Genomic DNA, 27760 nt, shown 5'->3' on the forward strand with positions numbered 1-27760 from the left:
AACTCCAGAGTGAAAATTAACCCCGAAATTTCTCTCCTCAAAGCTGAAATATGTTTGTGTAGTAACGTTCAGCATGGCCATAATTACACTGCACAGCAACTCACGTCTCTGAAAGTGCAGCTACAGGGAAATGTTTCAGAGATTAATTTTTCACTTGCAGTTTCCTATAATCCAGTCATTCATGTTAGACTGATATAATTAACCAATTTGCTTTGACTGCTTCAGTGCCAGGTTGCCATTATCATTTATAAACTCAAATCTTGTACTAAGTACTGTAACAACTCATCTTAACATCTCAACAGCCTGACTGCTAATTACACAGTCCAAATATGGACCAAGCAGCCAGGTTTCCAAATTCTAGCCTGTACTGGGCAGAGAGCCTCCAGTGTGTTAAAAAAAAAAAAAAGAAAGAATTAAAAAGAACTGGCAATTCCCCCCATCCTTGTTTTGCAGCCTTGGTTATCCTCTTTTACAACACAGCATATAATGTATAAATATGAAATTGGATTTCACACCAATTCATTGGAATACAGATTAGCATTCATAGCTCTTACTGAATTCATCCTGTACAGAGATTTACATCACACTTGCCATTGGATTTTTGATGATTTGCTACCACAAACATATTTTGACCAGGAATACCACCAGAATGAGACCCTTACCAGGGAAGATTTGGAATAATTACTAACTAGAAGCACAACAGCTTCTGCTTTTTCAAGGTTTATAATAGCTGAAAGTATTTATCCAGAGTGATTCCTCAGAATCCTTTGCACAAACACATCAGTAGCCAGGCATTAGACCAGTTTAGCCTGTTTCACCCCAGGGACTTGCAGGAGGGTGCCTGGGCAGGTGGTGCCACAGGGCCATTCCTGCACAGAGCTCAGGGCAAACCTGGAAAAGGAACATTTTGCAGGATGACAATCCTTTAATGAATGATTTGGGAAAAAAATCTCTTCTTCCTTTGTTTTCCTAAGAGAGAACTGAGAACTGTCGTAGTGATTTCTAGCGTTAGAGAGTTCTGTTTATAGCTCCTCCAAAGGCTACAATATTTAAATTAAATTAAAGCAATAGCTCTTTGTTGTCATGTTGAAGTGCTTCAGTAGCACTATTTATTTTCGTAGTGCCTGGTGACATCCCGTGGGGAACACAGCATAATGAATGTGTGACGAGGCTGCCTCACACCAAGGGATAATTATTAGTGGGGGGAAAACACCAAGATGGGCAAAAGTGTTTATTGAACCGCTCTAGAGTAGATACCTTGTTCTGGAACACCCACACTGTCAGCGCTGCTCTAGAGCACCTTGTTCTACAACACCCACGTCGTCAGTGCTGCTGTAGATCAGACACCTGAGAATCACAGAATCACAGAATCGACCAGGTTGGAAAAGACTTCTGAGATCATCGGAGATCATCCTTGGTCCAACCCCGCCGTGGTTCCCAGCCCATGGCACTGATGCCACATCCAGTCTCACCTTAAACACCTCCAGGGACGGAGAATCCACCCCCTCCCTGGGCAGCCCATTCCAATGGCTGAGCACTCTCTATGTAAAAATTTCTTCCTGATATCCAACCTCAACCTCCCCTGGCACAGCTCCAGGCTGAGCCCTCTTGTCCTACTGCTGGTTGCCTTGTTCTAGGACACCCACATTGTCGGTGCTGCCCTAGAGCAGACACCCTGTTCTGCAGCACCCGAATGTCCGTGCTGCGTGAACACAACTCCTCTGCGGTGTGCTCAGCAGTTTCTTTCTGACTCGCCGCGCCCGAGGCAAGGTGCGAGCTCACACACCGGAGTCTCGTTTCTGCTGTGCTGGCTGGTGACCCGCGGTGTGGTTCCACTGTTTAATGCGCCGCTTGGACACCCAGCTCGGTGCCTCTCGCCGGTCCCCGGAGGGATGCAGGCGGTGAGAGGCCGCAGCCGGTGCCGGCCCCCAGGACCACATTGCCCGGCGGGCCCGGCGGTTCCGGCGCTCTCTGACGCGGCGCTGCCGCTTCCCGTGCGCGGGCGGTGCCTCCCTCTCCTTCCCTCCTCCCTCCCCGCCGGAGTCCCTCCTTCCTTCCCTCCTCCCGCGTTCGCCCCCTCCTGCAGCGGCGGCGAGCCGAGCCCCGGGCGAAGATGGCGAAGACCTACGACTATCTGTTCAAGCTGCTGCTGATCGGCGACTCGGGCGTGGGCAAGACCTGCCTCCTGTTCCGCTTCAGCGAGGACGCCTTCAACACCACCTTCATCTCCACCATCGGTGAGGGGCCGCCGCCGTCCCCGCGGGGCAGAGCGGGTCGTGCCCGGGGCCGAGCGGGGAGGGAGGGAGGGAGGGAAAGAGAGAGGAAGGGAGAGAAGGGCGGGGGGCGCCGCCCGTGTCGCCGCGGCCGCGCGGGGGCCGCTCCGTGGGCGGGAGCCGTGAGGGCCCCGCGCTGAGGGGAGCGGGGGGAGCGGGAGCCCGGCCGGACTCGGGGGGTTTGTGCCGATCCCGGGGCCGCGGCCCGGCCGGACCGAGGGGTTTGTGCCGGGGCCGCGGCCCGGCCGGGCCCGCCCGGTGCGGCCGCTCCGCCCGCGGCAGCAACAGTTGTTTGGGCCCGGGCCCGCCGAGCGAGCGCGGCCCGCGCTGTGAGCGCTGCCCGCGGCTCCCGGAGCGCAGCGTTCCGTGCCCTCCGCTTGTTTGGCTGCAAACCTTCCGAAAGCGGGAGCGCTGCGCCGGCTCGGGCTCGCTGCGGGTCGTGCTGCGCAGGGACAGCGCCCGACCCGCCCTGGCTGGGAGCTGGACTCCCCCTTCTCCCCCCGGCTCCTCCAAATCCGTGTGTGTGTCTGTGTGTCTGTCTGCGTGTCCGTGTGTGTGTCTGTGTGTCTGTCTGTGTGTCCGTGTGTGTGTCTGTCTGTGTGTCCGTGTGTGTGTGTGTGTGTGTGTGTGTCTGTGTGTGTGTCTGTGTGTCTGTCTGTGTGTCTGTGTGTGTGTCTCTCTGTGTCTGTCTGTGTTTCCGTCTGTGTGTCCGTGTGTCTCTCTGTGTGTGTCTGTGTGTCTGTGTGTCTGTCTGTGTTTCCGTGTGTGTCTGTGTGTCTGTCTGTGTTTCCGTGTGTGTCTGTGTGTCTGTCTGTGTGTGTCTGTGTGTCCGTGTGTGTGCGCTCCTGGACACGGAGGTCACGCCTGTGAGATTTGGAGGAGTTCCCTTCGAGCTCCTGAGTCGACTTAACTTAGAAGCTCCTTAGTAACTAGCTGGATCAACCTCCTCCACAAAAGTTGGGTTTTGTTGTAAATTTGGTTGTGAAAAGGAGTTTCCGAAGCTTCAATAACCTTTTTTAATGACAACGAGACGTGATATATCAAAACAGACTGTTGTGACTTGTATCTCTGTTGGGTTTAAAATACTTTTCTGCTGAAATAAACATAAGCCAAATTTTCAAGGTCTTCACTGAGATGTTGTTGAATTGAAATCTCGGTCTGGCAAGACTTGACATTTATGGGTAGTTACTTGTAGCTGAGGCCACTTTTCAAGTGAAGTCCACTGGTTTTGGGATGAGGAGGTGAACTGCAGTGGAGGTTGCTTGTGTTTAGGAGGGCAGAACTAATGCTGGCTTTGAAAAATAACCCTGAGAGAATGAGTAGGCTTTTTATTGAAAGGAAATGGATTTAAAGATGAAGTGGAATAGCATGTGACTTGTTTTATGTTACCCCAATGCCCTGTCCTCTTCAGACATTTTATTGTGCTGAACTTAGTGCACAAGGAAGAGATAATTTTTATTTAGGCCGGTGTGATTGACTAAATGAGGTGTGGCTGGCATTTCTAATGCTTTAAGAACAGCTTTTCAGCATTTTTCTGGAATATTTCTTTTCTCTCTGCAACCGTTTTCAAAATGCTGTATCAGTAGCACCAGCTAATTACGGCCTGAGTAGCATTTTACCTTAACAGGTATTTTGCTCTACCTGTTGTAGAATGAAAGGCTTAATAAACATTTATAAATGCTGTATCATCTAAAAAAAAAAAGCCTACGTTGGTACTGTGCTAAATAGAAAATATCTCTTTATACTTCTAAAGAGAGCGCTCACGTAAATGGGTGTGTCTGTCTTCCAACGATTTTCTTCCAACAATTTTCTTGATGTTTCTTGAACTGCCTTAGCACCTTGATTTTTTTTTTTGCCTCACTGATTTGCTTTGAAGTCTTGATGATTGTGAACATGATGCTGTTTTTTCTTACCTTATTCAGTAAATATAGGATTTGCTCTCATTTCCTTCCTTTTTATTTGCTTTCACAAGGGCTTTATTTTTCAAAAGAAATCAGCCTGAAGAAACTTACTGAGAACTGAGGCAAACTTGTAATTCCATAGGTGGTACTTGTGATTTCACAGGTACATTTTCCTTCTTCCCTTCATTTGTTCCCCCCAGTCCCATTCTATTTTGTAGCAAAGGGCCTCCAAAGAGGGGAGTCGACGATGCAGGAAATACTGAAACTGTTCATAAAGTGCTGACGTAGCTGGAATAAAAATACTTGGGGTTTTTTCAGCCTTCCTCATGTGTTGCATATATTGCTGTTGGGTCAGCCATGTGGATCTAACCTGTTTGCTCCTGGAGTTGTGCTCACCTTCCCTTTAGCTTTCAGTGAGGGCATGGAGGCTTCTTGACACTGCTCAGTCTTACAGGCAGGACTGGTCCCTCTGATGAGCTGAGGGGATGCCATTTTTAACAATTCTGGTTTTTCCCTGGGCTGATAAAGCACGGCTGACGTGGTGTGGAGGGGTGCAATGCCTTCCCCAGGCAGGCAGTTCCAGTTTTAGGGTGCCCAGATCAGTATTCCTCGTTGAGTACACCGAGTTTTCCTGGAGGGTGAGCTGCCAGGCTGCTTTGTTTGTGTGTTCTCCACAGAGTGGGTTCTGCAATATGGTGTGTGTTCAATTAACAATGATTTTAATTGGTATGTGGGATACTGTGTCCCTCAGTTCTCCTCTGGGGTCTCTGCTAACAAGATCAGGCTTGGTTTAACTGCAGAAGTCTGAGGTGTGTGATTGAGATGTGTTGACATCCAATTTTATCAAAGTTTAATCTTAGGTACTTACATGCTGGTTTTGAGTGAGGTGAGTCATTCAGAGGGTTGTTTGACTGTTTCAACTTTTTTCCTGGATTCTGCATCCAGAAATTAAAACACACTTTGTTGCCATGATGGAAGGGTCGACATCATAGTACCAGATAACTTTCTTATAATGTCTCACTCCTGTTGATCTTTAGTAGTTTAACCAGGATTAAACTACAACACTTCAGTTAGCAGAGCAGTGGAAACACTTTCAAAAGGAAAAAAATAAAGTAGGAGGGAGAGACGGAAATACTGTTTTATTGTAGAATATTTGCTTTACTTCGCCTCAGAGTTCGATGTTATAGAATTAAGTCAGTAATGAGTTGTGGTTGCTTTGCCACTGTGCACGAGACACTTGTGTGGTACTTTGCAGGTTCCCTTGTGTTCTGTGTCATGCAGAAGATGCCTGCAAGGCTCCATCCTTGGAGGTTGCTTGGAGGTTGGGAAATGGGCCTTTGACTTTTCTCCCCAAGACTTTGGTCGTGCTGTAATCAACGTTGTTCTGATTCGGGCAGCAGGGACTTCCAGCCCGTGCCCTGTGGCCAGCAGTTGCATAAGAAGTGGGATAAAGGTGCACTGCGTATTTATTGATAATCCATCAGACTTTTTGTGTTCTTTTTGGGGGTGACTGTTGGCACAGGAGGTTTTCTGATCTTTGTTTTGACTGCCTGGCATAACTAACACCTTCGGCAAACTTTGCTACTCGTTAGGAGAAGTGAACCAGGGATCTTTCTCTCAGATGATCCTTTCAGTTACTCTGAGTGATGTTTTCGACCTGTGAAAGCACAGATTGGCCTCCAGCAAGTTTAAATTTGTTATACATGGCTCTGTAGCTGTGTTTGGAGAATTTCTGCAAGGGCTGACGAGTCCCAGGGAGGATCAGCTTTTCACTGTGAACATGGGATCACACTTTTTTTACAGTGGGTGTTATGTAAGGTCGTGTTGTTTCATTTGCTTCCTGAGTGGAAACTTCTGCTTTTGCACAGTTCTACATGGAAAGTAAAATGCAGTTGAGTCAGCTCATTTTCCTACTTAACAGCTCCTAAAGCAAAACTTCTCTTGGAGTATCTCCCGTGCATTCTGCTCGTAGTGCCATTGTGATGTACAAGGAGAGGAAGAATTAATGCAGCAGTCTCCAAGGACCTTAACTTGCTGTTCAAGTAGTGCTGTCTGGTAAAACTGGATTTGGTTCATCATTTGAAATAATAAGGTTTGTTCTTTGCATTCCTTTCAACTCTCTGTGTCGGCTGGTTCCTGCGAGAGGGAGGTTGACTCTCTGGCAGCATTTCTGACTCCATCCACAGGCTTGCTGACTGCAACAACATGGGTCGGATTTATTTTTTTAATCCAAGATGATATCAGCGTTTGGCAGGAAGCTGCCCACGAGATAGCACTGGATCTGAGAGCTGAAACCATTTGTTGATTTTTACAGAAGTAACTTTTCCTTAGCCTACATCTTCCAAAAGAGGACACCACTCTGGCAGGCAAGCACGTGTGTGCTGACCTTTGAACACTTAGATGAAAATCCTTTGTCAAGCAGAATTATCAACTTCCCTTTTGCAGTGAAATTTCCATGTCTGTAACACGTAATGGAAATTGTTTTAGTGTATTCAAGTCAAATTATGCCTCATTAAATATTTCTACTCTTCCTCCCCACGGTTACTTATTCGTGTGATAGACAAAGGATTGGTTGTTGGGTTGTTGGTTTGGGGGTTTTTTCCCCCCTCCCACTGAGATTCAGTGTTCCCTGAGTTTCTTTGGGCTTCTCCAGATGGTGGGAGCTGTGGAAGAAAACACATCAATGATAGATGAGCAAAGGGAGGGAGGCACCAGGAGAGCACTGTCAGTAGCACTTTATTAATGGTCGTTACCACAAACGAGTTGTCAGGGAGACTTTGAAGTGACTGGGATGAGTTTCGGTGTCTCAGGTGGCACCATTGTAGGGATCTGTGGAATGGAGTGTGTGTCCTGGGCTTGTAGGGCCTGGCATTGGGGTATCTGTTCAGTTCAGAGTGAGGAATGGGGCACACAGGATTGTGGAGGTCAATACCAAACCAGAGCAATGATTCTGTTTTCAGGGGCTGTGGTGGGTGGTCAGCAGGGTTCTGTCCTGATCTTGTAGCTGGAGACATCACAGGTTAAAAGCATTAAAGTTTGTGTTTCTGGTGACCTTAAATACGATACTGACACCTGGCTGGTAACAAAGGACCCCTTAGACTCTGATTTTCATCTGCTGCAGGGGTTGTGTTGCCCTCCGTGCTCCGCAGTGACGGAAGTGAAATGGTTTGGCTTTGATTAAAAACGCTGCTGCAGCTCCGTGGTGGGGCTGTGTGAAACCCTGACAGATGTCTGACTGTTGATGCCCTTCCTGACTGGCAGATGGGGGGCTGTCTTGCTTATGTGTTACTGGGTGTTTGAGTGACAGGAGGGCAGCTTAGAGCTGCTTTTGGGACTTAGCTTGAATGCAAAGTTAAGAGCACAGACTAACAGTGAGTAAGTGTAGGAAAAATGTGTTGGTTGAAGACACAGAGCTTCTGTTTGGGCATTTTTAATGTACTTTTTAGTCCTTCTGCAATAGGTCATCCTTTTTGTAGAAATACATCCTGAACTGTCTTATTTCAGAATTTAACTGACATTATTATTATTAATAATAATAATAACACATGCAGTATTTATGGTGATGCTTTATTTCATATTTTGTGGTAGAAGGTGGGTGTTTTTAATTTGAAGGATATTATATTGCTTTTTATGTTTAATTGGATGTTATGGGAGCTTAAGTGCCAAGTCATCAGGCTGACTAGATGGATAAAATACATCCCATGCTTTTCTAATGGGAATAAACTCTGAATAATAGTAACATTACCAAAACTGCACTGTGTGAGGCTCTTGCACAGAGTTAGAATCACGGAATATCCTGAGGTGAAAGGGACCCACAAAGATCTTTGAGTCCAACTCCCAGCCCTGCACAGGATGCTCCAGGAATCCCACCCTGTCCCTGAGAGCATTGTCCAAACACTTCTTGAACTGTGCCAGGTTTGGTGCTGTGCCCACTGCCCTGGGGAGCCTGTTCAGTGCCCAACCACTCTCTGGGTGCAAAAGCTATTCCTAATATCCAATCTGGAAATTGGGAAAAACACGTTGAGTATAGGAAACTGGGCAGAGCTGAAGTGGTTGCCAGCCAGGGAGCTCACACTCTGCTTCCTGCCCCCACACACCCCCAAAAATGTCCTGGCTTTCCCTTAGTGATTCAAACTGTCTTGTGTGTCTGGTGTGACCTCAGCTGGGATTGAAGATGAGGTGAGGTATCTGTGTCAACACAAGCATGGAGGGAAGGAGGAAGGTACAGTCAGAGTGACTGCCTGGCAGAACTTCTCTGGCTTAGCACAAGTGATTTGGAGAAGAGTACTGGAGTATGCAATGCAGAAAAATGAGCTGAAGAAAGTAAAGAATTAATTAAAGTTAATTCATTAAAAGAACCTTGTGTGATGTAGGAAAAGAAAACTCTTATGTGCCAGAAAGGCAGGTATGGCCTTCCCTAACAAGTTATGTGGTTTTGCCTCTTAATCCAGGTAGTAAAAACCTTTCAAAAAGAGCTGTTTCATCATTCATGTAAGAAGTTAAGCAAAGCAGCCCTTCTTTCCTCATGTCCTTTGCTTCCCAAACAAACAAAATCAAACCAAAACCCCCCATGCTTACTTACCTCATGTTAAAACATGGGCTTAAAAAAGCCATGAGAAAAATGATGTTCTTGGGCTGCTGAGAGTGCTGTCTATAAAAATAACTTCAGGAACTTTAAACCTTCTGCTTTGACTTTTCAGCCTGATCTTGCTGCCTCACTGTGTACCTTCCACACTTGCTATATTTCAGACTCTAACTGAAATTCCCAGATTAGATTATTTATCTTAACAAAGATAATTCTTACTGGATGAGACATTTTGATCTCCACAGATAACCGAGATCCCTTTGGACCGAGCACCACATTACAGCTGAGAACTGTTTTGCTGCCACTGTTGGTGTGTGCTGGGCTCTTTTGTTGCACTTTTATCCCTGTTTATATTCTGGTAATACCCATATTCTCTGTGCCTTTTCTTCCAGTGTCAGTGTTGTTGGGCTGTAGCAGTGTTTGCTGTTCCCATCGTGTCCTCCATACCTGTGTCTGAATAACCAGCTTAGTGAAGGCATCCACATCGAGTGGGAGCCCCGAGACTTGGGAGAGGCTCTTTAAAACAGAAGTGGCATCTCCATTTCTCACTGGACAGACATATCGGTTCATCAGGACCAAAAATTACAGAGGAAACCCAAACCTAACCTTTTTGGCCTGTTCTTACTGTCACAGCTGGCCTGGTGTATGAATAGTAAACAGTGAACTTTAAATCATGGCAGTATTTAAATCAAGGTAGTATTGGTTGCATAGGAATTTTTAAATAAGCCATTTCTCCAACTTTTTGGATGCTTAAGATGCTAACTTTGGATGAAGTAAATTTTGTTTTTTCCTGACAGCAATATTCAGTTAGAGTTATCTTGGTTAAAGACAGTGTTTTATACATCTACAGATATACCTGGTTTATGGGCAAGAGATTTGGGATAATTTTTTCCTGTTCTTGGGGTTTTACTTTGTGGGGTTTTTTTGTCTTGCCTGTTGAATGATGCCTTTGATATGGACCAATCATATGACCTCTCAAATTAAGCAAAGAATCAAATACCTGTATTCATAAGCCTCCTTCTAAATGGGCAAGTGTGGTGTTCTTACCCATGAAAGGTGTGGTTTTTTTCCATGTGCTAGAAAGCCACACACTGCACATCCCAGAGACCTGAGAGGAAGAGGAGCCTCCAGGTGGATGGCAGATGCCCAGCTGTCCCACAGCTGCATTGCAGGTTCATGGCTGTGGGGTTGGGCCCCTGGGAGATGCTGTAACTGCTCCTCTTCCAGTCCCAGCCACAGCTGGAGTGTGAAATACTGAGCAGTTCCCGCTCTGGCCCGGAGCTGCAGCTGCTCAGGTGATATCCTGCTGTAGGATCCACGCTGGAGCTGCTTACAGGCCCCTTTTGGGCTGCCTTTTGGGCTGTATTAAGTAGGGTGTAGTTTAAGCTTGGTTCAGGGAGCCTGTGCTCTGCTACCCAGAGGAGGAGAGGTGTGACTGTGTGTGCCTGTGCTCGTAGGTTGTGCCATCACTTGTCATTACCGGCGATAAACTGAGGGATGGGACTCAGAGATGACAACTAACCTGTTCCAGAGAGGTTACTGGTCATGGCTCTTGCTGCTGACAGACATGCCCAGTTCCAGCTGGCTGTGAAACTGTACCCCCAGCTCAGCCTGTGGGCCACTCAGCAGCGTTTGCTGCTCTCCAGTTGCACGTTGGCTTGAGAGGAGAGTTCTGTGAGGAGCTCAGCTAATGCATTCCTCCTGGAGACAGGCAGGCTAGAAATAATCCCCAGAAGAAACAAACTTCGCTCTCTCTATCAGTAGTGCAATTTTAACTTATTTAAAAATTATTGGAGATGAGACTGAGTTACCACCAAGTGTAGCTTGTCTTGCATTCAAAGTGGAATGAGAGGTAGAGCATAAATTAGTTTCTGTGCACTTTCATAGAGCTGGAGTATCTGGATTGTAAGCTCTAAAACACATCCTGCAGGGACTCAGCCCCTTTTAAAGTTGGGCTGCTGTTGATAACTTCACTCATGTCAAGCAATATGAAGTTTCTGCTGTTGTGCTGTTTTATAGTCTTGAATTTTATCTTGAGTATTTTTGGTGGTTGAAGTCACACATTTCAAAGGTTGCTCAAAGCAAAGGTCTGGGGAGCAGGAAGCTGCCTTCTGTTGTAAATACACGTGGCACCCCGTTCTTTATTGCCTCACCTACCCTAGCCATTTGTATATTTTTATTTGGCCAGTGTTTAAACTCTAAGGACCTTACTGTGTTAATAACTTCCAAGGTGCAAGGCACTGCTCTGTGTCTCCTGGAGTGATTCTTGGTGGGGTGAACAGTTCATGAAGAAAGGCCAGTTAACCTGAAGGAGCCCATTCAGCCCACTCGAGTTCACCAGTGTGCTGTGGGTTCCTATGGGCTGTCCAGAAGGAACAGAACACAGTTTGTCCCTTCAAGTTGTGGAAGAGTAACTAAAAGCTGGTTGCACTTGTGTTTAATTCTGAAATAATTTATTTTACAACGTTGGAAAAAATGTTGACCTTTGCCCTGGTGTGTTGCTTCGTGTTCATCTGCTGTATTTTTGATGGGTGCAATAAAACACTACTGCCTCTTTAATTTACATAGTGATACGAGACATTGCTGAGATCATCTGAAAATTCCTTGCAGATGTTACTAGGGACTAAAGCCAAAGTTGAAGTTCAAAATGATGAGACTTTGTTCTTTTGTGTGAGGCTGTGTGACACACTGGTGTGTTGCAAGTGTTCCCCACCCTGCCTTTTGCACTGGTCTTGAGTCCTACTTTGTCATTGTTTGTTTTTACTGTAATTCTTCTAGAGAGATCTAATATAAGAGCAAACTTCTGAAGCTTCATTTATCTACCTTTATAGAATGTGACAGTATATTGATGTAGCACAAGAAAATATTCTCTTAAAAAATGGTTGTGCGTTTTTTTCACTGTGAGGGTGGTGAGACACTGGCACAGGGTGGATGCCCCATCCCTGGCACTGCTCAAAGCCAGCTGGATAAGGCCTTGAGCAGCCTGGTCTGGTGGGAGGTGTCCCTGTCCATGGCAGGGACTAGATGACCATTAAGGACCATTCTAATCCCTAAACATTCCATGATTGTATGATTCTGTGATCCAAACCCTGCAAAACCTACTGCTGAGAACAACAAAAAAGGAGTAATCCCTGGGTAAGCTTCTGGGAAAATACATGGTTACAAATTACTGTCCCTCAGCTGTGGATGAACATGGAAAATAAGTTTGTGGAAGGGTATTGTGCTGTAGGTCTGTCCGTGGCAGATGATGTGTTGGGGTGTGCCCACGCTGAACTGGTGTGTGATCAGTGCTGATGTCTCATGTCTGTCACCCTGTGGTGACACACCGGGGTGTGTGCTGAGCCTGGCAGTGCCCTCCAGTACCAGTGCTCAGACCCCAGAGTGGAACAGAGAGCAAATGCACCGGCAGCTGAAATTGCTCCTGAAATGTCGTGCAGATGAGGGGCTGAGACGGTGCCCTGCTTCAAACCCAGCCCTAGGAGGGTGAGCAGAGCCCTCCAGCTGTGCCAGCTGTGCTGCAGAGCTCCTGCTGTTCCCCTGGGCAGGCACTTGCTGTCCCCAGGGTGCAGAGCCCAGAGGGAGCAGTGTTTTCCCAGGAATGCCCTCCCGGGGTTCAGCAGGCTGAGGGTGAAGCACACTGATTTGCAGTTGTGTGCCTCTCCTCACTTCCTTTTCTTGAGGGGAGGTTACAGATCTGCTCGCTCGCTCCCAGGTTGCTTTTAATTCAGCCTCAGCTCTGAGTGGCCGCAGAAATTATTTCCTTTCCTTTTATGTATCTTGAAGACTTGCATGTCTTACAGTAAAGGAGTTGCAGCGTGTTCTCCTTTTCCAGCTCAGCCCACTGAAAAACCTGAGACCCCACAACCCCCCATACAAACAGGGTAGGATAGGAAGGAGCAATGCTTGGAGTTGGAGTAAGCCCAGCTTGAAATTGGATGCATCAATTCCAGTTGTTGTGGTGCTGATTTGCTCTAAAGGGTGATGAGACTTTGTACTTTGGCTCCTTCCCCCGTTGCTTTTTGTTGTGATTGTGTCCAGTGGTGGTGAGTGCCACAAAGTTTGTGTTTTATCAGGCAATCCCATTGAAAAAAATATGTTCATTTAATTTTGCTTCTTCCATTCTTACTTCAAAGGAGTAAGATAAGATTTGATAAGTAGGAAGACAGCTTCTCTGAGAGGGTGAGGTTTTTATTACGTGCAGGTCATGCAAAGCAGATCCTTATTTTTAATTTTAATAAACTGTGGTGCATCTTTTATGTTCTTTGATAGATGGGACTAGAATAAGACTCTTTTCTAACAAGCAAATCAGTATTAATTTTTTCACAGCTTCTTTGCCAATTTTTGCAATTAATCACTTTTTAAAATTCCTTTGGTTTATATATTTAAAAAAAGCACAGCTAAACTATTTAGAATGCTAGTACATTGAGTACTTGTGTTTTGTATTTTAAATGAAGTATTGCTTTGCCAGAGCTGGAGAAACACTGTGCTGTGGTAGGTATAGTGTCTATAGATAGTGTGTGCTATCAGAGATTGATGTTTATTGGCATCCTGCAAGGTGTTGATTTCCTGGCTGATTTCTTGCTACAGCTGCACATGTCAAGTCCAGCTGCTGCAAACTAGAGTTGAGCCACATGAAAAATGAACTTAAAACACCGGTGAATTGTGTAGTGAAGGTAAAGATTAAGAATTCTAATACTTGCCTGCCAGTTAGTGGCTACTAACTGATTTTTTTTTGTTTTTTACGTTAATTTGTATATGTTTCTTTTCTGCCTGTCTTTTACTACTGGTGAGGAACATTCAGAAACATGACCCCTTTTTGCTGAGCAGCCTGAAGACCAGAGGAACCTTCACCTTCAGGAAGTATTTGCTGGTGCTGCTGTAGCAGCTGACTGGCTCCAGCCAGAATGCTTGGGTTTGGTTTCTTTGGTTTCTTTGTGCTGTAGCATTTTCTGCAGCAGCAGTTGTGTTGGAAAGAATAAACCAGCCAATGTGTTAGTCCAGACAGGGGTTCTGGGCAGGGGAAAGTGGTAGTGGAGTGCTGGCTGGAAGGGATTCTGTAGCACTGCAGAACCTGAGATTCTGGCCTTGCTGGCTACAGGGTTAAAGTCGGGGTGAGGGCAGAACAAAAGAGTAACAGTGATGCCCTGAGTAAGCCACTGTTCTGAAAACTAAAGTAACAAAACGAGCTATTTCAGCCTCCCTGCTCAGCCTGTCCTCACATTCCTGGAGTGGTTGCGTCAGGCCGGTTTTGTTGAGGGTCGTGGTAGGAAACCATTGGTGCTGGAGCTGGAAAAGGAGCCTTTGGAGCTGTCCTGTGTGTTGTGAGCTCTTTGCAATATTTCACAATGTCTCTCCAAAATGATGGCGTTGCAGCTTAATTATGGGTCACATCTGCCCAGGTCAGTTGGAATGAGAAGGGACACGTCCCCAGGGAGTGGAGTGGGGGAAGAGATGGTGGCAGGAGAGCTTTTGGAGTGTGAGGTGGACATGACTTCTTGGCTTAAGCCCCAAGAGGCCTTGGTGAGGCCAGTCCCCCTGGCTGTGTGGCACCGAGCAGTGCCATGGCCTGGATTTCCTTGGCTGTGCCCAGCAGGGTAAATGCAGGGTAAACCCAGTGCAGCAGCGTGCCCAGAGTGCAGGGTAAATGCAGCAACGTGCAGCTCCCCTGCTTTGCTGGGCAAGTCTTTGTGAGGCACCAGTGACAGTGACTTTTGGTGAGCAGATTTCTCTGCCCAGGGTGTTCTTTGACAGAGTTTTATTGGCAGCTGTGGAAGAAAATGCCCTCAGTAAAGTGAGGAGTGAGGATGCATCCCTGGCCTGTAGTCAGCAGGAGCTGGAAAGGATTTTGAAGAATAATAAGCCCTCAGCTACTTCTACCCCACGATGCAGGGGAAGTGCAAGCAATTACAGTCCTAACTAACACACAAATGCAACTTGGACTCCATCCTTGCAGTCTGTGAGTTTGTGATTGCTGCAGCAAATGCTCCTGTATCCCTCTGCTCTAATGTTTGCTGACTTGCTAGGTGGGCACCAGTGTGTCAGAGCTTTGTGTGACAACTGCACTTGAGCAGTTAGTTAAAAATAATTACCCTGTTAGCATTTGCACTCTGAGAATTAATATGGGGCGTGTGTTTTCTGAAAGCTTCCAAAACTTAGTTTCAGGTGGACATCCAGATGTTTCTGGGCTCGTTCTCCATTCCATGTTGCATTTTACAACTGCCAGCTGTGTGATCCTTTGCAATCAAAGTCACAAATGACTCCTCTTTATTAGACTCGAGTAACTTGTCAAGGTTTTGTATCCCAGTGTGTGACTGTCCAGAAGAATTAGTAAAGGAAGCTTTCAGTGCAGAGTTACTGTTGAAGTGCTGTAGTTCTGGAGGGTTTTCCGTGGTGCATTTGAAATGGAGCTGTAACCAGCTCGTGGCCGTGCAAGTGCACTTGGCAGGAAGTGGTAGCACATGTCACCAGCCTTGCTCTCCAAAATGTGCAGCTCACCACTTCCTGACACTGAACTGAAAGAACAAAGAAACATCAGCTTCTGGTTCATTTTAGCCTCTCCAAAGTTGCATTTGTTAAACATGGTAGTGTCATAACAGAGGTACTTGTGGCCTTTCCCTTTAGATTCTTCTTTTAGCTTTGGAATTCATCTTGAAGAATTCTGGTGAAGCTCATGCTGGAAATCCGAAGTTCTGGGAAGATACTCTTTGTGGAGATCCTGAGTTTTAGAAGTGGTGAAAGGAAGGGTTGTATAAATCATTTTGGCAGTGCAAGGGAAATGAGTAACCACAAGAAACCAGTCTGTGCAAGACATGGCCTGGTGCTCCTGGGAAGCTCCCGCTGCAGTTGGGAGTCTCCTCAGAAAACCATCCCTGCAGGAGGCTGTCCCTGCTTGTGCTGCTGTGTCTGAGCTGCAGGGGTTCACAGCACAGGCACAATTACCTCTAAACCACAGCAGTCTCTGAACCTGGTTTTCCTGATCGTTGTTGCACTGCAGCTTCAGGCCTGGACACAGACGGGCTTCTCAAACTGACTGAATTTGCTGCTGCCACGGCACAAAACCCTCGGCAGAGAAATCCCTGTTTGTGCTCTAAAACCTTGGAGGCCAAAACAAAATCTATTCAGAGCAAAGGTTATTTGTTTTCAGACCTGAACACAATCACCTGTGGCTTCAGCAGCTGTGGTTGCACCTACTTAGGAGAAAACCCTTTCCAAGGGAGGCAAAATCATGTCCGTTGTAGAATAAAACACTTGCCAGACTTCTGTTACATAGAATAGGGGTTTTGAGAAAATACACGTAATTCTCATGTCATTTTTAGAAAAGTGGGAATTAACAAAAGATCTTCTTGCCTGTAAATCTGCTAGTGAATCTTGGGAAGTTGCAATTGGAGCAGCAGTCATAGCATTTTAAATTAATGCAATTAATTTCATGTGCTGGTAAAGTGCTGATGTGATATTTCTTCTCATAATTTGCATTCTAACTAATGAGGTGAACTACATATCCAGAGCACATTAAGATTAAGTGGCTGAAAGCTGGGATTTTCTGTATATTAAACCAGTAATATTGCATGTGAGAAGAAGGGAAGACAAATAGCTAATGAATGTCGATATTTCATATTCAGATTCTACTGTGGTATATTAAAAAAATCCCATAGCTTCCTGTTTAAGTGATGGGTGAATTCTTGAAGCTAGAAACATCATTTTTTCTAATTAAGGTACTCTTGATAATTGTCAGTTAAATTGCATCTTAAGAAATAAGAAATTAAATAAACAAAATAAGTCAGCCCCACCCCTTTTACAAACTGTGACTAAGTATCAAATAAATATTTAAGATTCAGGGAAGAGAAAATGGGCCATTACTTTCAAAACAGATTAATTTGGAGGGTACCTGGGGTTGGCTGTCCAAAAATCTGTCACTCACATAGTGAGACCTGAATAGTCTCAGTTTGACCTGTGTTACAGTACAGGTTTAGAGGTGCCAGAGTTAAAGCAGTTAGGACAAAGGCTAGGCTGCTTGGAAACCTTAGGTTTGATTCATAGATCCATTGCACTCCTCTAAACTTTTAAAAGACATTCTTAAGCCCTTCTGAATTAATTTTTTTTTTTCTCCCATGGATTAAAATCTGTCTTGAAATGTAATCTGAGAACTGCTGGGTACCTTGGTACCACGTGGAAGTGTAAGGGGGAAAAGGAGACAGTTGGATGCCTTTGATACCTTTTGGAGCTTGCTTGAAAATCTGAGTTGCTCCTAAGTGAGTGTTCTTGCAGAAGTCCCGTTCATGATGTAGTTCAGCCACCCTCAGTAACTGTGACACTCGTCTGCTGGGCTGTTTTCCCATTTACTGGGGTGTCTGATTAGACTGCATTAAGCATCAGTTTTCAAAAGTAGACGCTGGCTTTGGGAAGGACCTCAGGAGTCACCCTGGATTTTGAACTCAGGTACCAGGGAAATGACAGGGAATTGACTGCAGGGGCTGGTCAGAAGTTCAGGAAAGTACATGTTCAGCCTGGTGGGAAATAGAAGGATTTGGGATGAGTCTTTAATAATCTTGGCCAGCTGGTAGTGAGTGTGAGTTTGGTCTGTTTTCACTGTGCAGAATGACTCGTCCTTGGGTGCAGCTGAAATCCTTTGTGTGCTCTGAGCTCTCCCCAGGGTGTGCAAGGGGGGACAACTCCAGAGTAACTCTTTTGACTCGGTGTGCTCTGAGCAAGCTGCCAAAAGGAAACCAAACACTTCTTGGTTAATGCAGAACTGAAGAGTGTCTCTTTCTCTGGCAGGAATCGACTTCAAGATCAGAACAATAGAATTAGATGGAAAGAAAATCAAGCTACAAATATGGTAAGTATTCCAAAGGAATTTAAGTTTGCAGTGAATATTGAATTAATTTAGAAGAATACTTGAGAGCTTTTGAGCTTCAGAGTCCCAGAAGTTTCATACCTTTAATTCATTGACTGTCCCTGAGGTTTGTGCTTTCCTCTGGCTTGTTTTGGAGTGGTTCTGCTTCAGGAGCACAGGAAATGGCCTGTTCACATGCAAGCATTTCAGCAACTTCCCATTTTGTCCAAAGCTGTCTTCTGAAGTGTGCTTTTAGCTGTTCCCTGTGGAGGAGAAATATTAACTGCGTAACTGTACATTAAAACATGCAGCCTGATAAAATGTCATCTGTGCTACTTTGATACCTGGCTGTACTCACCAGGGCACAGGGGAGGGATGATGCTCCCCCTCCCCGCCTCTGAGTCCAGAGGAGTGTAAAACAAAGACCTTTTCCCCCCTGAATTGCAGGGACACAGCGGGCCAGGAGAGATTCCGCACCATCACCACAGCCTACTACAGAGGAGCCATGGTGAGTGTCCCGCTCCAGTCACCAGGCACGACTGGTGCAACTGGTTTGCTCTTCTCCAGCTTGTATCCTGTGAGCCTGCAACTGCAGGCCTGAGTGTGGGGAGTGAAGGTTGTGGTTTGGTTGGGGGTTTTTTGTTTGTTTTCCCTCTCTTAAACCTGCTGGCGCTTTGTCTGGGCCTGTTTTGGTGATGAAACTTCAAGCCCTATTGTCTTTTTTCATACAATTAACATTTCAGCAGATTAGGATAAAATTGCCAAGCTTTAATCAGACAGGTTTGGTGTTGGGGTTTTTTTTGTGTTTTTTTTTTTTTTTTTTTTTAAATGCAGTCAACCCCTTTAAACATTCAAAATGTGTGAAAAATGGGTAATGAATTATTTTCACATGAAAAGTGTGTTTCACTGAACTGCTTTTCCTTCAGCCAGTAAAGAAAGCAAAGTCTGGGCTAGAAATACAATCACCTGCAACAGCTACTGTCACTTTTTTCTCCATTGTGAATGACTTGAAGTCAAATAGCTGGCTCCAGGCTGCACCCTGTGTGGTTCAAGTGCTTGTAATGCCTCCTAATGCTGTGATTTGAGATACTTTGTGTTGGGACACTGTTAAAACTTGCTGATTACAGGCTGTGCTGCTGTTACATGTTCTTACTGCTTTGTATGAGCAGTGGCAAAAGATGTTAAATAGTAATATTTGGGGTAAATTCCCAGCCGTGGTGTAATGCCTTGAGGAAGGATTATAGGTGAATAGGTCTTTCTGTTGAATTTCTTTGCAAGTAGAATTAAACCTGCAACATACATCAAAAGTCAGGCAATAGTGCTGGCTCATCTAACTAGATTTTTCCTAATCTTATTTAGGGAATTATGCTGGTGTATGACATCACAAATGAAAAGTCTTTTGACAACATAAAAAACTGGATAAGAAATATAGAGGAGGTAAGTGCTTCGTTCCACCTTAGGATTTCCCTGGGACAAAGAAGGATCAAGTAATTGTTCACCCTCATTACAGTGGCCAACACATGTGGCCAGGTCACTGTGCAGTGAATGCAGCAGGGGTTGTTAATGGGGCAAATATCATCTTGTTCATTTAAGGACAGAAGGTAAAAAAGTGAAGGTTAAAAAGTAAGCATGAGGTGTTTCAAAACTGCTCTCACTGTATGGCTTGTATTGTTCCTTTTATATTTTGGGTGTGCCCAAGGCAGGGGAAGGAGCAGGATCTCAAGGTGTCCACCTCTCACTTGGATGATGAGAGATCTCTTATTTCAGTTCTCACTGGGTTCTGTGTGTCTGATTGGAGAGTTTGGGATTTTTCCTTTGCTCTGGGCTGAGCTTCCTTCCTGCTGACTTACTGTAAACTCTGGGATGGGACACACTGCCAGGTGGGGATAGGCCCTTCTGAAGTTAGAGGAGAAATCTTAATTTTAGTGAAGCTGGAATTAGGGAACAGAATCTTACTGTTTGTTTTAATTCAACATCAAATCCGTGGGCTTTTCTGTAGTATTTTCTTCGGCTCTTAAAAATCCTGTATTAGGGACCCCAATAGTGTCTAGGCTAAAAAAGTTCTCTTGCTGAAGTGATTATTGCTTTAAGGAGACTTTTATTACTAATCTGTTTTAAAAATACAAATGCATTCCATAATGACAGTCCAACCAAATCCCCCAGATGTCCAAGCACCAGCTGGAAGTGAAGTGTGTACAGTTCTGTTTCCAGAATAGCCAATCTGTGCAATCTGTGCAACCTGGTACAGAGCTCACGGCACAAATTCGATCTGTAATGAAATCCAGGAGTATTTATTCCAACCTATTTTAATACTGTAATTGCTTGTTTCAAAGCTCAGTCCCTCTCAGTAATGCCTTGACATTGGATAATTTCTTTAACACAAAACAGTGGTGGAGGAGTTTGACACAAAAGTTTCTTTCAAACAATGATGCTCTTTGTTTCTGAGGGGTTACTTTTCCTTCTCCCAGCATGCCTCTTCAGATGTAGAAAGGATGATCCTGGGTAACAAGTGTGATATGAATGAAAAAAGACAAGTCTCCAAAGAAAAAGGGGAGAAGGTAAGATTTGATGACCTACTCCATTCAGAAACCCACTTCTCTTAGGATTTTAGCTGCTGCATGTTTGGTGTGTTCTAAGCACATGAGACATAACAGCTCTCAAATCTGTCCTTCAGAAACTTTTACAGGGTGCCAGGGTTGAGGTTTTTGTCTTGATTCAGGGTTAAATAAACTTCATGGCACTGTTGTCCTGAGGGCAAGATCCTGCCAGGAATGTTGGCCTCTGCTGTAGCGTGAAGTACTTTAGATCTCAGCATAAATTCTGTGTGTAGTTTGATCATGTTCTACTCAATTCACCTTACTCTTGTCATGAGTGCTGTTATTAAGGCTTAAGTAATTAGTTGTTCAGCAGAACAAACAGGTGAGTAAGAAGCCTATGAAATCTCTCATGTGTGCAGCTGAAGTTGTGTAGTTGGTAGTAACAGAGCTGCTGGAATTGATTGTATGATTATCTGGCCCATAAATCCGTATCAATAAAGATTCTGCCTTAATATTTTTAGAGCCTAAGTAAGTCTTTTTGTGAGAAATCAACCTGGTTTTTGTTTGTTTGGTTTGACTTTATGTGATGGCCTGTTCTGATATTTTGTCTAATTGGTCAGTAACTTTAATGTTCTTGCAAGAGAAAAGCAGTGCTTGGTTTTGGTTCTCAAGCTTGCTGCAGCATCTGTTCTGTTAGGAACCTGCATAAAACATTCCTTTTACAAAGGAACTGCAAAACCACTGAAACACTTTAACCTCTCTTCCAGTTAGCAATTGATTATGGAATCAAATTTTTGGAGACAAGTGCAAAGTCCAGCATAAACGTGGAAGAGGTAAGAGATGGGTGTTATGCTCAGGTGTTTCTTGAGTTACTGCTGGGGGGCTCTGTTTGATCATCTGCTGGGCTTTCTGACCTCATCTGGGACCTGAAGTCCCCACCTGTGCTCCTGGGTCACCAAGCTTCTTATATTTAGAGAGCCACTGTTATAATCCAAGTGTTCCTTGTTTTCTGGTAAGGTCTGGAATTGTTTTTAAATGGGTGGTCACACAGTGGTTTACTGTTACTGTAGCAAACTGGAGATGTCAGTGCCTTGCTACTTAAATTTCAAGTCTTTTTGGGCAGGGAACAGGTGTAATTTTAGAGCAGTGCTTTGTGCAGGAAATTGGATTCAGGATTCTTTACTTTCAGGATAAAGAGCCCTCAGGTTAGTACTAAATACATGCTGTGCAGATGAGACTGAAAATTCGCGTGTTAACCTGGAACACCAGGTCATAAGCTGATGTTAGAGGAGGAAGAAGACTTACAATACTATCTAGAGATTTGTAATTTGTTTCCTGCAAATACATTCTGTGCTAAAAACAGCAGCTCCCTATTTATAAGAGCATAAGGAAATGGAATTGGAAGGAAGAGCTGGCTCAAGTCCAGCCTGTCTTACTATAAATCACTTGTGGCATCTTGGGGAGGGAGGGGGGAGGATCTTAACTCTATGAAGTGTGGACAAAAAATAGTTAGATCTGAAAGCAGGTACGTTAAGATTTATTCATCCAGTAAGGCAGACTTGTTCCTGAGTGCTGTTCCTGAACCTAATCCTTTAAAACCTTTCTATGGGATACCCTTTGAAAGTCCTCAAAAAATGGAACTTAACTCCGAATTTGACAAATTAACTACAAACTGCAGCCACTGTTACTCTAAAGCGACAGGAGGGCTGCCATGCCAGCCAGGTGTGGTTTTTGGGATTGCAGATGGTTGTTATCCAGTAGTTAGAAGGGATTGTGCCCCATGTGGAGCAGCGTTTGAGCCCCTTTCGGTGTCCCTGTGGCTCCCACACCACACTGGGGGTGTGACCGTGAGCAGCAATACCAGTGGTGGTGGATGGTTTAATCTCCTCATAAAAAGCACCCATCTTCAGCTTGAGTTCCTCTGGAGGGTCCACTTGGCCGTTCATGCCACACCTGCCCCTCCATTTTTGCTCCTGCAGGTCGTTAAGTGCAGGGCAGTGCTTTGTGTTTACTCCAAATGATTTGGCTGCCTGGATATTTTTTTAAATTGCCACATGAGTAGTGAAGAAAGCATTGAAAAATGCAGCTGGTGTAGGCATTTGGCAATCACTGATGGTTTAGTCTGCTTTCCACCAAATGCTTCACTTGTGGGAAATTACGCAACCGTGACGTTCTTGTGATCAGAAATGAATTTATTTATTTATTGTGAGTTATTTGAATTAAATGAGTGTCTGCCTTTGGATATATTCTGAACACAATGAGGGGGGAGTGATTACACTCTTTACATTCTGGAACTGCCCTTGGTTTGTGAAAGTCTCCAGGTACCCTTAAGTCTTGCTTTTCCCTTCTTCTGGAGAACTGCAGAATTTTCCTGCTACAGAAGTTTTTTTCCTCCTTCATACACTGAAGTCTGAGATGTTGAGATTGCCAGTCATTATTTATGGGGGGGCGATTCTTTTTGTTTGTAGTTTTTGTGTTCCTTTTTTTTTTAAGTAAAGGTGTACTGGAAGCTTAAATAACCTTAGAAATAGCCCAGGAGCAAAGGTTTTGGAGGAGATGCAAGCTGTCCTTACTGAGAATTCCCAGGCATCCATCCTCCTCAGACCTCTCTGGGTTTCTAGTTGGGATGCACAGTGAAGTTTGAGGGGGAATAAAAGGAGTATTAGTACATGCAGCCCTCTCTCAGCTGATTTTCCTTTCCCCTCCAGAGGTATGCAATGGGAAGGTCTGTTCAAGTTGCTTCCAAGATTGGCAGGATGGAGTCTAATAATCAACGTTTTTTTCTTGTCAGGCATGTTTGTTGAGGTTTTAAGTTTACAGATGTTGCACAGGGAGTGTCCTGCAGCTCAGAGTGCCGTCAGTGGGCTGCAGGACACTGTGCTGTTAGTGTGTCTGGCTGTTCCAAACCTATCCTGTCCTTAATGTGTCTCGGCACTAACTCTTGTTTGTTTTGTCTTTATTTCCACTCCTCCCCAGGCGTTTTTCACACTTGCACGGGACATTATGACAAAGCTCAACAGAAAAATGGTTTGTATTTCCAATTAGCATACACAGTACATCCAGTGAGAGCACAGCTCTAATAACTGGCTGAGTAGCAGCCCTGCCAAAATCTCCTGGGGATTGCAGTAGTTGCTAGATCAAATGTGAGCAAACAGTGATTTCTCACACTTTATTACACCCCAGGGCACAACTGGTCCTTATTTTGCATGAGCATTAACGTTGGGCAGCCTGGAACTGATGTGCTCCTCTGAAATGGAGTAGTGGGATCCTTGCTTTATTACACAGTGTCTCCTGAGCTGATACTGGAGCTCTGGATTGTTAGGGAAATGTTTGTATTTAAAACAGACAGTTTGATCTGGGGAGTAAAACAGGGTCTGGGTAACCCAGGAGCTCGAGTTGCAACAACCCTCTGCTCTGGTTATTGCCTTGCCAGGGTGGGAAGTGGGGAGGGAGTAGGAAAGCTGGACATATTGTTTTCTGCATTTTATGATGTCGATGTTGTTTTCTCTTTCAGAATGACAACAGTTCATCGGGGGCAGGTGGGCCAGTAAAAATAACAGAAAATCGATCTAAGAAGAGCAGCTTCTTTCGATGCACGCTACTTTGATGAACTTCTAATGATAGACTGCAGCACACTTAGAACCTTTTCTGCTTCTTTGAAAGCACAGGGTCACAAAGCCTCAGAAATAATACCACCAAGCTGCTGCTGAGAGCTCCATTGAACGTAGACTGCGATACACAAAACACCGAGTGGATTTTGCTCACTAAGCCTATTGACCTGTCAGGCTCTTCTTTCTCAGATATGGAAGCTATGAAGTGGAGACACAAATGCAAGAGTTAACCTGTTTTCCTTTTTTTACTTTCTGTTTTATTGCCTGTTGCAAAAGCTGCTATGTTTCTTTTAACTTTGCACATCCATATTGGCCTCTTACTGCCTGTTACAGCACAATCTTACATTTGTATTTGCACAGTTTGACTTGTAAGTAAATTCTTAACAGATTTGTGCAGGGTTTTCTTTCAGTTTTTAAACAAATGTATTCTCAAGCAGAAGAGCCAGGGGAAAAAATGAAGTCTCACTTCCATTATTTCTGTCCTTGTGGCCATGCAGTATGGATGTTGTCGCTCTAGTGATGAGAATTACTGTAACAATTGGCATTTAGCAATTTCCACGGATTTTGTTCTCTTAGATGCACAAATCTGTTTATGCAGAAGCTGTGGCTTCTGCTCTGAATGTAGTATGTTGCTTTTCTCTCTTTCCCAGACTTAGCAAAGTTGTGTTCTGAATTGCCAGTCACTGTCTGATTCACAGATGCACCTTTCAGTTATTTGAATAAACACAGTGTCTTTCCTCACTTAACTTCCCTTTGTTAGCTCAAACTGCACCTTTTTGTGTTTCTGATGAGGAATTACACTCTGGAGTTGAAATCATCGGCACAAATTGGCCTCATCGCTATCACTTAAGTGGCTTGTGGAAGCTGAATGCATGAGTCTTGAGTAACCTCTTTTGGATTCACTTGTTCAGAAATGACTGCTCCTAAAGGTGACTTCCATTTCTACTGTAACTCTGAGGTAGTTGTTAGTGTCTGTAATCACCGACCTTGACAACAGAGGTGTCCCAAAGCAGCTTCCTGGGCGGTGTCTGAAGTGTTCCGAGCTTTGGCCCCGAGGGGCATTAGGGCTATAAGGACTCCTGGCTCTGCAGTTCGTGCTGAATGTGTGTCTGGTCTGCTCAAGCAGTTGTTGTTTCATCACTGGTCCAGTGACCTAGACTGTTAGAAGCAGAGGTGAAACATAGTTGCCTTTTTTTACTCAACTGAGCATTGTATAACCTAGTCTTTGTTCTACTACTTTTTTATTGTCTTCTGGACAAATTTCCTCGATGAGCAATTAAAACAGGTGCTTTAGTTCTGTTGGTGTGCCAAACGTGGACCATTGTAAGCTTTAAGTGTCCAGCCTGGTTGCTGATGGGGGATAGGTGTGCTCTGTCACTGTCCAAGTCTGCTTTTGCTTCACTTCTTGGCTGGAGTTGTGAACAGTGAGCTGGTCGATACCACGGATAACCACTTCATTTTGTTGTGTCAGGTGCCGGATCTGTCATCTCTGGGGCTGTTTGGAATATTTTGGAAGGGAACAGGCCGGCAGTGTGAGATGTCCAGCTCCTGATTTGGCAAGGTTTAACATGAGTAGCTGGTTCTGTGCAGTTCTAAGTGGTTATTGACCTGTCCCCACGTGTAGTTTGCTAGAAGTAGTTACTGGAACTAGATGGTGGATCTCATAAACTGCTGTTGCTGCACTAGAACAGAGAAACCTTCGTGGCAGCAAGGTTTAGTGGAAAAGCAAAGCAACCCTAACTGCTCTGTTGTCTACCCTTGATGTTTTTCTTGGACAGGCTAAAGCAGTTATGTTTTCTGTATGGTTAAAAAAGTGCTTCTATACAGAAAGTGTTGTGACACCAATTATGAATGTTGTTTATTTTCAGTAATTTACCTCTGACTTATTTGGTGTCGTAATACTTTGATTTTTATCTCAGGGGTTGTCTGCAAACCAAAACTGACATGTTCTGTGTTTGGCACTGTTTACAGAATGCTTTGTATTGTTTTTTCCTGTCTTGGCTGTGTGGTTAAATGTCCATTCAATTATTAGTCTCCATGAACTTCCCTTTGAAAGAGCCTGTGAGTAGTAGAGTCTATGAAGTGCTTCTTGAAGCAGCAGCGAATTGGGGTATCTGCTCTGTATGGGGGAGGGTGGGAGGGAGAAAAAAAACTTGCTATTTTCTTACATTTAGCTGTGCTAAACTGTACATAAATGTGAGGTAAGACCATAGGAAATTCACTTTATGCATGAGAAAGTACTGCAGTAAATATTTCACTTTGCTTATTGTTCATGTACAGTTCATCTCTTTCTATCCGTAGAAGAATTTAATGCAATTTTGTTGTCATCTGCTGAAACTGAAGAATTCTAATTTCATGTGGTCTTATGGATAAGGTAAAAACGCAGCTTTCTTTCTTTGTGTTCTTGCCCCCACCCCACTCCTGCAGCAGTATTACATGGCTGAGTGGCTGCACTTTGCTAACGTGGGGTCAGTGCAGACCCTCCCGTGGCCAGTGTGCCCTGCCTGACGTGGGCAAAGGGCTGTCCCTTGGCGTGGGCTCAGCTGGCTTGGACTGGGATGTTTGGGCTGTGTCTGCCTTTGGAGAGCGTTTGCTGATGGTGGGATGTTCTGCCTGTGCATCAGGTGCTGGGTGTTCCAGGCTTTTCTGATCTCACCGTGGTTGTTTCGTGCAGTCTCTGTTGCTGCTTTGCTCAAGACTATATAAAGTTTTGAAGGACTCTTAACTATACCTCAGTCACCCAGTCAGTTCTCTAATGCCCATTAGAACAAAAGTCATATAATTATCACTCATTAAGCAGCAAATGTATTTCTGTTTTGTTCCAGAAATTGCCATTAACCTTTCAGGAAAGCAGACATTCTTTGGTGGATTTCAATAAAACAAAAATGCTGCTTGTGCTTTGGAGTTTTAGGAAATCTTTCCCTCAGCCCCTTGTCTGTGCACTGTATCTCGACCGACACTTTTTCTAAATGCTTTTCAAAAAAAAGCCAAGTGCAAAACAAACTGGTCTCAGTGCTTTGCAGTTTTAGCTTTCGGTCTGTGCTCGGCAAAACATGCACACGAGGTTTTTGTTGAGTGTATATAGAATATTTTATTTACTTATTGTCTGGGAGTTCTATTATTGCTAAAGCTTAAACCACTCATGGATCTTAATGCAGCTCACTTTTCTCTTTGGGGGACAGTCTCAAAAGTGCTGAGTGACCTTTCAGACCCGTAGTTCTTTTTCCAGAAAGTATTTCCCACTGTAAGTACCTTTCCCATAACTCGTCTGCTGAAGTCAAGTGAATTTCGTGGATCATTCTCACAAGTGAATTAAAGGAGTCTTGAATGTACATATCACATTAAAGTATTGTGAATGCATAACGATTTGAAAGTACATGAATAATATGTAAAATGCCTAAATGTGTTATTTGTGAAAATGCATCTGTTATTTGGTTATCTGTTGATGTAATGGAATTTTTGCAATGTTAAAAACTTGTTAAGGATTGGTCTGTAGGTGATAATAGGTCTTTTTTCTCCTCCATTCACTGAACTGCTTATACCATTCTCATTCTTATAAATAAAAAACGTACTTCTTTCTTCCAAAAAAAGCAGGATTTACACTGATTTTTCTTGTTTCTGGCGAATTTAACTATTTTAGTGCATTCCTATGGCCTTACGGACATTTTTGCAAATAAAACTTCAATTACTGTTATTTTAATGCTATATAGCCACTAAATTGAGAATAAAAAGTATAGTCCTTGAGAAAATGCTTAATTTTGAAATAGAAGTGTTCTACTGTGTGTTTTTAAGCACATTTTACCTCTGATAAAAAGGTGTAATGTGAAAAGCTCCTGCAGATAAAAGTGAACTTGTCATGTGGTTAACTTGTAAACCTAACCATTAATTGTGTATTGATGTATATAGACAAAAAACCCCAACCCCTCCCCTGAAAAACCCTTCATAGTCCAATAGTTTTATTATTTCATGTGAACTTTTTTACAACGTGTGTCTCAAATAAAAGTTACGTAATGAAAAGCA

At 44.3% G+C, this 27760-nt stretch overlaps 1 protein-coding gene across 1 annotated transcript; it reads left to right on the plus strand.

The window, feature by feature from the left end:
- The first annotated feature begins 1989 nt into the window (after nucleotides 1-1989).
- On the plus strand, nucleotides 1990-27760 carry RAB8B (RAB8B, member RAS oncogene family). The gene is made up of 8 exons (XM_050309170.1): nucleotides 1990-2237; nucleotides 17535-17595; nucleotides 18040-18100; nucleotides 18952-19029; nucleotides 20061-20150; nucleotides 20897-20962; nucleotides 23106-23156; nucleotides 23644-27760. Exons 1-8 carry the CDS (start codon nucleotides 2114-2116, stop codon nucleotides 23734-23736), a joined length of 624 nt encoding a protein of 207 aa, XP_050165127.1. The 5' UTR covers nucleotides 1990-2113; the 3' UTR covers nucleotides 23737-27760.

This window comes from Myiozetetes cayanensis, unplaced genomic scaffold (genome assembly GCF_022539395.1).
Source record: "Myiozetetes cayanensis isolate MyiCay16 unplaced genomic scaffold, myiCay2020 scf14, whole genome shotgun sequence".
Lineage (NCBI taxonomy): Eukaryota > Metazoa > Chordata > Aves > Passeriformes > Tyrannidae > Myiozetetes > Myiozetetes cayanensis.

What these genes read in the sequence shown, in the direction of transcription:
- RAB8B (XM_050309170.1), top strand. Translation starts at nt 2,114, where the DNA reads ATGGCGAAGACCTACGACTATCTGTTCAAGCTGCTGCTGATCGGCGAC. An exon ending in AAAATCAAGCTACAAATATG is followed by an intron (nt 17,596 to 18,039) that starts GTAAGTATTCCA and finishes CCTGAATTGCAG; the next exon opens with GGACACAGCGGGCCAGGAGA. An exon ending in CCAGCATAAACGTGGAAGAG is followed by an intron (nt 20,963 to 23,105) that starts GTAAGAGATGGG and finishes ACTCCTCCCCAG; the next exon opens with GCGTTTTTCACACTTGCACG.